Source organism: Phyllobates terribilis, unplaced genomic scaffold, assembly GCF_046119375.1.
Source record: "Phyllobates terribilis strain yellow unplaced genomic scaffold, ASM4611937v1 Scaffold_2__4_contigs__length_985480577, whole genome shotgun sequence".
NCBI classification, from domain to species: domain Eukaryota; kingdom Metazoa; phylum Chordata; class Amphibia; order Anura; family Dendrobatidae; genus Phyllobates; species Phyllobates terribilis.
In genome coordinates, this window is record NW_027362762.1 from 750,901,981 (window position 1) to 750,914,243 (window position 12,263).

Consider the following 12,263-nt stretch of genomic DNA (forward strand, 5'->3'; position numbering starts at 1 on the left):
AAAGCACCCCCACACCATCACACCTCCTCCTCTATGCTTCACGGGGGGAACCAGGCATGTAGAGTCCATCCGTTCACCTTTTCTGCGTCGCACAAAGACACAGTGGTTGGAACCAAAGATTTCAAATTTGGACTCATGAGACCAAAGCACAGATTTCCACTGGTCTAATGTCCATTCCTTGTGTTCTTTAGCCCAAACAAGTCTCTTCTGCTTGTTGCCTGTCCTTAGCAGTGGTTTCCAAGCAGCTATTTTACCATGAAGGCCTGCTGCACAAAGTCTCCTCTTAACAGTTGTTGAACAGATGTGTCTGCTGCTAGAACTCTGTGTGGCATTGACCTGTTCTCTAATCTGAGCTGCTGTTAACCTGCGATTTCTGAGGCTGGTGACTCGGATAAACATCCTCAGAAGCAGAGGTGACTCTTGGTCTTCCTTTCCTGGGGCGGTCCTCATATGAGCCAGTTTCTTAGTAGCGCTTGATGGTTTTTGAAACTGCACTTGGGGACACTTTCAAAGTTTGCCCAATTTTTCGGACTGACTGGCCTTCATTTCTTAAAGTAATGATGGCCACTCGTTTTTCTTTACTTAGAATTTGTATTATGGCAAGAAAAAAGCAGCTAACAGTCTATTCAGTAGGACTATCAGCTTTGTATCCACCTGACTTCTGCACAACACAACTGATGGTCCCAACCCCATTTAGCCAAACTTCACATGCCAGAAATGCAAGCTTGTGTCCCTGTTGGAGGAAAAGTTGCGAAATCTAGAAGAGAGGTTAACTACCTTGAAAATCATTAAGGAAGGTGAAGAGTTCTTAGACAGAGCAGAATTATCTCTTCATGATTCAGAAAGAGAAGAAATTCGAACTGCACCTGACGAAACAGAGGAATGGAAGCATGTGACCCACCGAAGCAGGAGGATCGAGAGGCAGTCAGCACCCATACTGCTCAGGAACCAGTACCAGGCTCTCTCGCAGGAGCACCATGAAGAAATACAGCAAGATAAGACTTTGCCAGCAATGAATAACCTTGTAAGCCCTCAGAATCCTCCTGGATGGAGAAAGAAGAATGTTGTGAAGAAAAAACGGAGAGTGGTGGTCATGGGGGATTCCCTGTTAAGAGGAACAGAGGCCGCTATCTGCAGACCAGACATAACCTCAAGAGAAATGTGCCGTCTTCCAGGAGCAAAAATTAAAGATGTGTCTGACAGGATATCAAGACTCTTCAGACCTACAGATCACTACCCATTCCTGCTAATATATGTGGGGACAAATGACACCGCAAGAAAGGACCTGGAAACCATCTGCAGTGACTTTGAAGACTTAGGCAAGAAAGTGAAAGAATTGGGAGCGCAGGTGGTCTTCTCATCCATCCTCCCAGTGGATGGCCATGGAACAATGAGGTGGAATAAGATTCTACAGGTGAACAACTGGCTACGTCGATGGTGCCGTCAACAAGGATTTGGATTTCTGGATCACGGAATGAATTACCTATACGATGGACTACTTGCTAGAGATGGGGTGCACCTTACGAAGACTGGAAAACATGTATTTGGAAGTCGCCTTGCTACACTCATCAGAAGAGCTTTAAACTAGAACAATGTGGGAAGGGAAGCAAAAGGCCAGAAAAAGCCATACAGCTGACAAATACTATTGAGATCTCTGCTACTGGAAGTGGAAAGGAAGAACAAAGACAAAACAATTTAAATAATAAAAATATGGGAGGAAGAGAAACCAATCACAAACTAAAATGTTTTTATACAAATGCACAAAGCATGGGCAACAAACAAGGAGAATTGGAACTACTAATGCAGGAAAAGGAATATGATGTCATTGGAATCACTGAAACTTGGTGGGACGATACACATGATTGGAATAAAAGGCTAAAAGGATACAACTTATTTGCAAGAAACAGACTTGATAAACGAGGAGGAGGTGTTGCATTGTATGTTAGAAAAGCGTATATCTGCACAGAGATGGAAGCTTCAGAGACTGGGAGTTCTGTGGAAACTGTTTGGGTAAGAATACAAGGAGAGAACAACGGAAAGGACACCATTGTAGGCATTTACTACAGGCCACCTGGGCAAGCTGAAGATATGGATGAACTCTTTATGCATCAAATGACCAAGTTCTCCAAAAAATATGACGTAGTGGTCATGGGAGATTTCAACTATCCAGACATTTGTTGGGAATCTCTCTCAAGTAAAACTAACAGGTCAAGCAAATTCTTATCCTCTCTTGCTGACAACTTTATCTTCCAAAAGGTAGGGGAGAAAACAAGGGGATCTGCTACTTTGGATCTAATCCTTATAAACAGGGAGGAAATGGTTGAGGAGGTAAAGGTGGCTGGGACCCTAGGAGGCAGCGATCATGCTATTATAGAATTTTGGATAACTAGAGGAGGAAGACATGTGAAGACTCAAACTTCAAGGTTAGATTTTAGAAAGGCAGATTTTAAGAGACTCAGAAAGAGAATAGGAGGGATCCAATGGCTGGATGTCCTTAAGGACAAAAATGTCCAGGAAGGATGGGAAATTTTTAAAAATGAGATTCTCAAAGCACAATCGTTAACAATCCCGAAAAGTAGGAAGAATGGGAAGCATTTAAGGAAACCAGGATGGATGAACACAGAACTTAAACACATGCTAAAAAGAAAGAAAGAAATGTTTATTAAATGGAAAGAGGGAGGCATATCTAAAGAAGATTATAATGCAGTCTGCAGATCCTGCAGGGCACGTATCAGGTTAGCTAAAGCTGACAATGAATTAAGGCTTGCAAGAGATGTCAAAAGCAATAAAAAAGGATTTTGGGGGTATGTCAAAAGTAAAAGAAAAGTCAAAGATGCTATAGGATTTTTACAGGATGAAAATGGAGAAATGGTAAGAGAGGATGTTGAGAAGGCCGAACTTTTTAATTCCTATTTTGCATCTGTTTTCTCTCAGAAAGAAAATGTAACATCAACTGATCTTCACTGTCCTTTTAAAGGAATAGAGGAATCCAAGTTATCTGTAAACAGAAAGATTGTGAGGGAATATTTAGCTAACATAAATGAGTTCAAGTCACCAGGTCCAGATGAATTACACCCCAGAGTACTGAAGGAGATCGTAGAAGAAATTTTAGAACCACTCTCCATAATCTTTGAAAATTCTTGGAGAACAGGAGAAGTCCCAGAAGACTGGAGAAGAGCAAATGTTGTTCCTATCTTCAAAAAGGGGAAGAAGGTGGACCCAGGGAACTATAGGCCGGTGAGTCTGACTTCTATACCAGGAAAGATCTTTGAACAAATTATTAAACAACATGTATGTAAGTACATGGATAAGAATGAAGTGATTAACCAGAGCCAGCATGGGTTTGTAACTAACAAGTCATGTCAGACTAACTTAATTTCCTTCTATGACAGAATCACTGACTGGGTGGATCAGGGAAATGCTGTAGATATAGTATATCTTGACTTCAGCAAAGCATTTGACAAAGTATCTCACACCATCCTTATTGAAAAAATGACCAAGTATGCAATGGACCAGGCAACTGTTAGGTGGATTAATAACTGGCTTAGTGATCGGACTCAAAGGGTGGTTGTAAATGGCTTCACATCCAGCTGGGTGAATGTCTCAAGTGGGGTACCACAGGGCTCCGTCCTGGGACCTGTATTGTTCAACATCTTTATCAATGATTTAGATGAAGGAATTGAGGGTAAACTGATTAAATTTGCTGATGACACAAAGCTAGGAGGGATAGCTAATACTAGAGAAGAGAGAGAGAGGATTCAAAAAGACCTAAATAAACTGGAGCAGTGGGCAGCAACCAACAGAATGGTTTTTAACAGGGAAAAATGCAAAGTACTACATCTGGGCAATAAAAATGAAAAAAGCATATACAGAATGGGAGGAATAGAGCTAAGCAACAGTACATGTGAAAAAGACTTAGGTATACTAATAGATCATAGACTGAACATGAGTCAACAGTGTGATGCAGCAGCAAAAAAGGCAAATACAATTCTGGGATGTATTAACAGAAGCATACAGTCTAGATCACGTGAAGTCATTATCGGTCTTTACTCCTCTTTGGTCAGACCTCATCTGGAATACTGTGTACAGTTTTGGGCACCACATTTTAAAAAAGACATAGACAAACTGGAGCAAGTTCAGAGAAGAGCGACCAGAATGGTGACTGGTCTGCAAACCATGTCCTATGAGGAACGGTTGCAGGATTTGGGAATGTTTAGCTTGCAAAAAAGAAGACTGAGAGGAGACTTAATAGCTGTCTACAAATATGTCAAGGGCTGTCACATTGTAGAAGGATCATCTTTATTCTCATTTGCACAAGGAAAGACTAGAAGCAATGGGATGAAACTAAATGGGAGGAGACACAGATTAGATATTAGAAAAAACTTTTTGACAGTTAGGGTGATTAATGAGTGGAACAGGCTGCCACGAGAGGTGGTGAGTTCCCCTTCAATGGACGTCTTCAAACAGAGGCTGGACAGACATCTGTCTGAGATGATCTAGTGAATCCTGCTTTGAGCAGGGGGTTGGACCAGATGACCCAGGAGGTCCCTTCCAACTCTACCATTCTATGATTCTATGATTCTATAAGGTAAGAAATCCCACTTATTAAACCTGACAGGGCACACCTGTGAAGTGAAAACCAATTCCGGTGACTACCTCTTGAAGCTCATCAAGAGAATGCCTAGAGTGTGCAAAGCAGTCATCAAAGCAAAAGGTGGCTACTTTGAAGAACCTAGAATATAAGACATATTTTTATCCTTTCTTCCTTGGAAAATTCTTCCAGTTCTGTGAGATTCTTGGGTCGTCTTGTACGCACTGCTATTTTGAGGTCTAGCCACAGATTTTCAAAGAGGTTCGGATCAGGGGAGTGTGAGGGCAATTGTAAAACCTTCAGCTTGTGCCTTTTGAGGTAGTCTATTGTGGATTTTGACTTGTGTTTAGGATCATTATCCATTTGTAGAAGCCATCCTCTTTTCAACTTCAGCTTTTTTTTTTACAGAGGTGTTATATTTACATGAAGAATTTGTTGAAATTTCATTGAATCCATTTTTCCCTCTACCAGTGAAATGTTCTCTGTGCCATTGGCTGCAACACATCCCCAAAGAATGATTAATCCACCCCCATGATTACTGGTTGGCGAGATGTTCTTTTCCTGAAATTCTGTGCCCTTTTTCTACACACATACCTTTGATTACTGTGGCCAAAGAGTTCTATTTTAAACTCACCGGTCCACAGGACATGCTTACAGAATGCATCAGGATTGTTTAGATGTTCTTTTGCATACCATTTGCATGAGGATGCAGGTGAGGTTTTCTTCTGATGGCTCTTCCATGAAGGCCATATTGTGCAGGTGTCTCTGAACAATAGAACAATGTACCACAACTCCAGAGACTGCTAATTCTTTCTGAAGGTCTTTTGCAGTAAAGAGGGGTTTCTGATTTGCCTATCTAGCAATCCTACGAGCAGCTCTCACTGAAATTTTGCTTGGTCTTCCAGATCTTATCTTGAACTCCACTTTATTTAGATTTCGAACTGTGAAAAGGGCAACTGAAAAGACTTTACTATCTTCTTATGGCCTTCTCCTGCTTTGTGGGCCCCACCATTTTCATTTTCAGAGCGCTAGGCAGCTGTTTAGAAGAACCAATGGCTGTTGTTTTTTGGCACAAGGTTCGAGGAGGCTGGGTTTTTATAAAACTGGGAAATTTGCATCACCTGGCCTTTCCTAACGATGACTGAACAAGCCATAACCCTCACAGGCTAATTAAAGTTTGAAACCTTGGACAAAGTTATCTGAGCACACAAATCTCCAAGGGTGCCCAAACTTTTGCATCGGCCCATTTTCCTTTTTGTGATTTTTAAAGTGTAAAAAATCCCCCCAAATTTTTGTGGGCCTAAAATACAAATGAAATGTGTCATCTTTAACTTTAGGCCTTTTAGAGATAATTTCATCTTCAACTTGCTTAACTGTTCACAATAACAGTAATTTTGACCAGGGGTGCCCAAACTTTTACATCCCACTGTATTTTATTCTGAATTGATCCGGCGTTCCAGAGAAAATACACTTTGAAAAGCCTATGGTCCCAATTTGTCAAAGTGATTAAGTAAATTGCTTTTAAGCCGCAAAATGTTTGCAGAATTGCGCAAAAATATGGCATCTTTTGGAGTTTTCACATCAGTATTGGCTAGCTCCGCCAAAATGGGTGAAGCTGGGGTAGAACAGGAGCGTGATACCACAGCTCATCTTATGACTAGCTGTAACGTACCTTACGCCAGAAATCCTACAGCCAGTGTCCAATTCAAGCTATCCATTGTTACTGCAGCATGACTATACGGTCCGGTTCCTTTTTAAAAACTAAATTTTTGTTTATGACTTAAATACTGAAATCACATACACTCACATCATGCAGAACAAGATCTATAGTTTAACAAAAAAAAAAAAAAAATACCTGTGGAAACCAAAGTGTGATTTCTTCCACAAGCAGCAAGCTTTATTTTTTCAGATTTTAATGCTGTAAAACACAATAGCATAATATGTTAATTTTGCATTAGAAACATTAACAAATTTACATCTCTGGACTCAATCATGTACGGTAAGTAACATCTTTGAACGCCCAGATTTTAAAGGGAACTTGTCGGTAGGCTCATGCTGCCCGAAGTACAGTCAGCATGAAACAGAGATCAGCTCCGTTATTACAACCATGTCTGCGTTAAGACGGCAGCCGGTAAGGATGTAACTAGGATTACTAGTCATGGAGGCAAGTCCCCGCTGGCTTCTCACAAGCCCATGCACATGCTTTAAAGCTAAACACTGCAGCATATTCAAAGAGATGCATATGTCATAAAATGCTCTACATTAATCAAAGTTTGCACAGTACTAACAAGTATGCTGTAATGTTATATTTTCTTATTACTTTAATAGAGATTAGAGCTACACAGAGATATCCTAAATAGTCATATAACGTTAAATTTACAATGTAAACTGTATACATTATGATATAGACCTCATAGACCTGATGAGGCTAGTGTACTTCCTTGAGAAATCCATGTCAAAATGGCTGAATAATGCTGATTTTATAAGTGAGAAAGCTCATAAGTGCATTCAGTCTCAGCCCACCCAGCCTGACAGCTGCAGCTTGTACTCAGCAGTGTGAGGAAGGAGGGACACTGATGAACTGTCAATCAGCCTAGGTGAGAGATATTATGCAGACATGGATCTTACAGTAAGGGCTCGTTCACACAAATATATAATCGGTCCGTATGCAAAAGGGTAGACAACAGACAGCACACTAACCAAGGCAAGTCAATGTAGTAGTTTACGTGAACGCTTTTACAGAAGAAGCGCAAAAAAAAAATCTCAGCATGCGCTGCTTTGATCCATATTACAAATCAGACTCACCCATTATAAGTCAATGAAAGCACAGAAAATTTTTCTATACGCTCATGTGAACCCGGCCTAAGTATAGCAGCCACATCAGGTATAAGAGATCTATTTAATGTTGTATTCAGATTGTGTCGCGCCATCTCGTGACATAGTATCAGCTTTAAATGAAAACATTCAGTCTGTAAACAACAAAGTGAGTTATGGAACATATTGCACATGGTTTTAGCACTGAATTCAATGGGCTGTGAAAGCAATCAGATAACCTTCCCTGAACAGAAGTAATTAAGAAATGGCATCATTTTAACATACAAATGTATACAAATGTATCTCCTTTGAAATCAGTTTGAAGAATCGTCAACTAAAAAATACACAGGATAAAATGTAGGAATTGCAAATCAACGGAGAGGTATAATGCCTAAAATCTGGCAGCCTGCGGTCCGGGATGGCTAGAACAGGTATAAAGCCGAAAACCTGGCTGCCTGAGGTCCGGGATGGCTAGAACAGGTATAAAGCTGAAAACCTGGCTGCCTGAGGTCCGGGATGGCTAGAACAGGTATAAAGCTGAAAACCTGGCTGCCTGAGGTCCGGGATGGCTAGAACAGGTATAAAGCTGAAAACCTGGCTGCCTGAGGTCCGGAATGGGTAGAAGAGGTATAATGCCGAAAACCTGGCTGCCTGAGGTCCGGGATGACTAGATGAGGTATAATGCCGAAAACCTGGCTGCCTGAGGTCCGGGATGGCTAGAAGAGGTAAAATGCCGAAAACCTGGCTGCCTGAGGTCCGGGATGGCTAGAACAGGTATAAAGCCGAAAACCTGGCAGCCTGAGGTCCGAGATGACTAGATGAGGTATAATGCCGAAAACCTGGCTGCCTGAGGTCCGGGATGGCTAGAAGAGGTAAAATGCCGAATACCTGGCTGCCTGAGGTCCGGGATGGCTAGAACAGGTATAAAGCTGAAAACCTGGCTGCCTGAGGTCCGGGATGGCTATAACAGGTATAATGCCTAAAACCTGGCAGCCTGAGGTCCGGAATGGGTAGAAGAGGTATAATGCCGAAAACCTGGCTGCCTGAGGTCCGGGATGACTAGATGAGGTATAATGCCGAAAACCTGGCTGCCTGAGGTCCGGGATGGCTAGAAGAGGTAAAATGCCGAAAACCTGGCTGCCTGAGGTCCGGGATGGCTAGAACAGGTATAAAGCCGAAAACCTGGCAGCCTGAGGTCCGAGATGACTAGATGAGGTATAATGCCGAAAACCTGGCTGCCTGAGGTCCGGGATGGCTAGAAGAGGTAAAATGCCGAATACCTGGCTGCCTGAGGTCCAGGATGGCTAGAAAAGGTATAATGCCGAAAAGCTGGCTGCCTGAGGTCTGGGATGACTAGATGAGGTATAATGCCGAAAACCTGGCTGCCTGAGGTCCGGGATGGCTAGAAGAGGTAAAATGCAGAATACCTGGCTGCCTGAGGTCCAGGATGGCTAGAAAAGGTATAATGCCGAAAACCTGGCTGCCTGAGGTCTGGGATGACTAGATGAGGTATAAAGCTAAAACCTGGCTGCCTGAGGTCCGGGATGGCTAGAACAGGTATAATGCCGAAAACCTGGCAGCTTGAGGTCCGGAATGGGTAGAAGAGGTATAATGCCGAAAACCTGGCTGCCTCAGGTCCGGGATATAGAATTCTGTAAACGCAGGAGTCATGTGTTATGTCTTCCCTGAGACAGAAGTGATATGTTCCCTGCTGCCGGCTATAATAATTTCAGGAAGCTTTAGAAGTAATCAATGAAGATTATGTGCGTCTGTTTCTTAGTATGAACAACAAGCTGGAGAGCAGCTCTGGAGATCTACCTTTGAAGGACCATCTACAAACTAGAGGACAGACGGATGACATGTGTATATAGGCCGTTTGTCACTGCAGTATCCTGACACTATCACAATCAGATAACTGTAATAATGCAAGTAAGCTTGGTAAGTTTTGACACCTCTCTAACAAAAAAAAAAAAAAAAAGTTCTTTTTGCATTGATCAAAACAAATTGAGCCCCCAATGACTCAGCCTAGTTTTGCCTTAAAGTGTCACTATTGAAGATGCACAACCTACAGTAATGGCATACAGACAAAACCCAATATGAAAACATAATAAGCAAATATCCAACAGTAAATAAATGAACATAAAATAGGGTGCTTAGTTAAGATCATTTTGATCAAAAAAATGTAAAAGCCATCCCACCACGTCACGGTGACCCTATTAGGGAAGGTCCTAACCTCTAGTATTAAACCTTACCATTTGTCAAGTGACCTGCATGTGGATCCGGTCGGCGCTGTTCCTTTACAGGGAATTGGTCACCAGATTTTTTCCACCTAATCTAAGAGAGCAGCGTAATTTAAAGACAGAGACCTCAATTCCAGTGATGTGTCACTTACTGGCATACCTCAAATCTTTTAACAAATAAAGTAAAAGGGGACACAAAACAGCTGCGCGCATGGTGTGCCACGGCAATTTTTATGTTGCCCCACAGTTCAATCCCCTCCATAGAGTAAGATGCTCCCACAGTGTACACAGAGCTCTGCTACATCAACACACACCCATAGCTATGCTAAATCAATACATACACACAGTTCTGCTACATCAATACACCCATCCACACACAATACACACCCATACATACACATAGCTCTGATATATCAATACTCACAAAGCTCTGCTGTATCAATACACAAACACACATAGCTCTACTACATCAATACATACACCCACAGCTCTGCTGCATATATACAAACACATAAACGTACTGATCTCCTATATCAATACATACACAGCTCTGCTACATTAATACACACATATACAGTGCATTGTGAAAGTATTTGGCCCCCTTGAACTTTTCTACCTTTTGCCACATTTCTGGCTTCAAACATAAAGATATAAAATTCTAATTTTTTGGGGAAGAATCAACAACAAGTGGGGCACAATCGTGAAGTGGAACGAAATTTATTGGATATTTTAAACTTTAACAAATTAAAAACTGAAAAGTGGGGCGTGCAATATTATTCGGCCTCTTTACTTTCAGTGCAACAAACTCACTCCAGAAGTTCAGTGAGGATCTCTGAATGATCCAATGTTGTCCTAAATGACTGGTAATGATAAGTAGAATCCACCTGTGTGTAATCAAGTCTGAGTATAAATGCACCTGCTCTGTGATAGTCTCAGGGTTCTGTTTCAAGTGCAGAGAGCATCATGAAGACCAAGGAACACACCAGGCAGGTCCGAGATACTGTTGTAGCGAAGTTTAAAGCCGGATTTGGATACAAAAAGATTTCCCAAGTTTTAAACATCTCAACGAGCACTGTGCAAGCCATCATATTGAAATGGAAGGAGTATCAGACCACTGCAAATCTAGAGAGACCCGGCCATCCCTCTAAATTTTTATCTCGAACAAGGAGAAGACTGATCAGAGATGCAGCCAAAAGGGCCATGATCACTCTGGATGAACTGCAGAGATCTACAGCTGAGGTGGGAGAGTCTGTCCATAGGACAACAATCAGTTGTACACTGCACAAATCTGGCCTTTATGGAAGAGTGGCAAGAAGAAAGCAATTTCTCAAAGATATCCATAAAAAGACTCGTTTGAAGTTTGCCACAAGCCACCTGGGAGACACACCAAACATGTGGAATAAGGTGCTCTGGTGAGATGAAACCAAAATGTAACTTTTTGGCCACAATGCAAAACAATATGTTTGGCGTAAAAGCAACACAGGTCATCACCCTCAAAACACCATCCCCACTGTCAAACATGGTGGCTGCAGCATCCTGGTTTGGGCCTGCTTTTCTTCGACAGGGAAGATGGTTAAAATTGATGGGAAGATGGACGGAGCCAAATACAGGACCATTCTGGAAGAAAACCTGTTGGAGTCTGCAAAAGACCTGAGCCTGGGATGGAGATTTATCTTCCAACAAGACAATGATCCCAAACATAAAGCAAAATCTACAATGGAATGGTTCAAAAATAAACGTATCCAGGTGCTAGAATGGCCAAGTCAAAGTTCAGACCGGAATCCAATTGAGAATCTGTGGAAAGAGCTGAAAACTGCTGTTCACAAACGCTCTCCATACAACCTCAATGAGCTCGAGATGTTTTGCAAGGAAGAATAGGCCAGAATTTCTGTCTCTCGATGTGCAAAACTGATAGAGACATAACCCAAGCGACTTGCAGCTGTAATTGCAGCAAAAGGTGGAGCTACAAAGTATTAACTCAAGGGGGCCGAATAATATTGCATGCCACACTTTTCAGTTTTGAGTTTGTTAAAAAAGTTTTAAATATCCAATAAATTTCGTTCAACTTCACGATTGTGTCCCACTTGTTGATTCTTCCCAAAAAAATTAGAATTTTATATCTTTATGTTTGAAGCCAGAAATGTGGCAAAAGGTAGGAAAGTTCAAGGGGGCCAAATACTTTCACAATGCACTGTACATCTCTGATACATGCAAACACATAGCTATGCTAAATCAATAAACATACACGCACAGCTCTGCTACATTAATACAAACACATACGCACACAGCTCTGTTACATAAATACACACATAACTTTCCTGGATTAATAAACATGCACACATAGCTCTGCTACATTAATACAAACACAGACAAACAGCTCTGCTACATCAATACATACCCATACATATACTCACAGCTCTCCTACAGCAATACACACAAATTACCTGTGTCCTGCTCCTCTTCCCTTTTCTTTACCCCCAATCATGAGACCAGAGACTGACACGTGACCCAAAGGTTCTGGCAGGACCTTCGGTCTTTAGAGAGACTGGGAAGTTTAGGAAGGACTTTTCGGCTCTTTCCTCTACCTCTATATTCAGCTGCATCTGTGACCTTAGGAA

The 12,263-nt window shown here is 41.8% G+C and overlaps 1 protein-coding gene across 2 annotated transcripts in view; it reads right to left on the minus strand.

The window, feature by feature from the left end:
• LOC141228087 (X-linked retinitis pigmentosa GTPase regulator-like) overlaps positions 1-12,263 on the minus strand; it is a 127,367-nt gene that overhangs the window by 68,590 nt on the left and 46,514 nt on the right. Inside the window, exon 4 of one of the 2 annotated variants that reach the window (XM_073667291.1) lies at positions 6,447-6,509. The exons of the other annotated variant lie outside the window; for it this stretch is intronic. Within the exon in view, the coding sequence (XP_073523392.1) occupies positions 6,447-6,509 (63 nt within the window). The remainder of the gene's footprint in view (positions 1-6,446; positions 6,510-12,263) is intronic. 2 annotated transcript variants of the gene reach the window in all.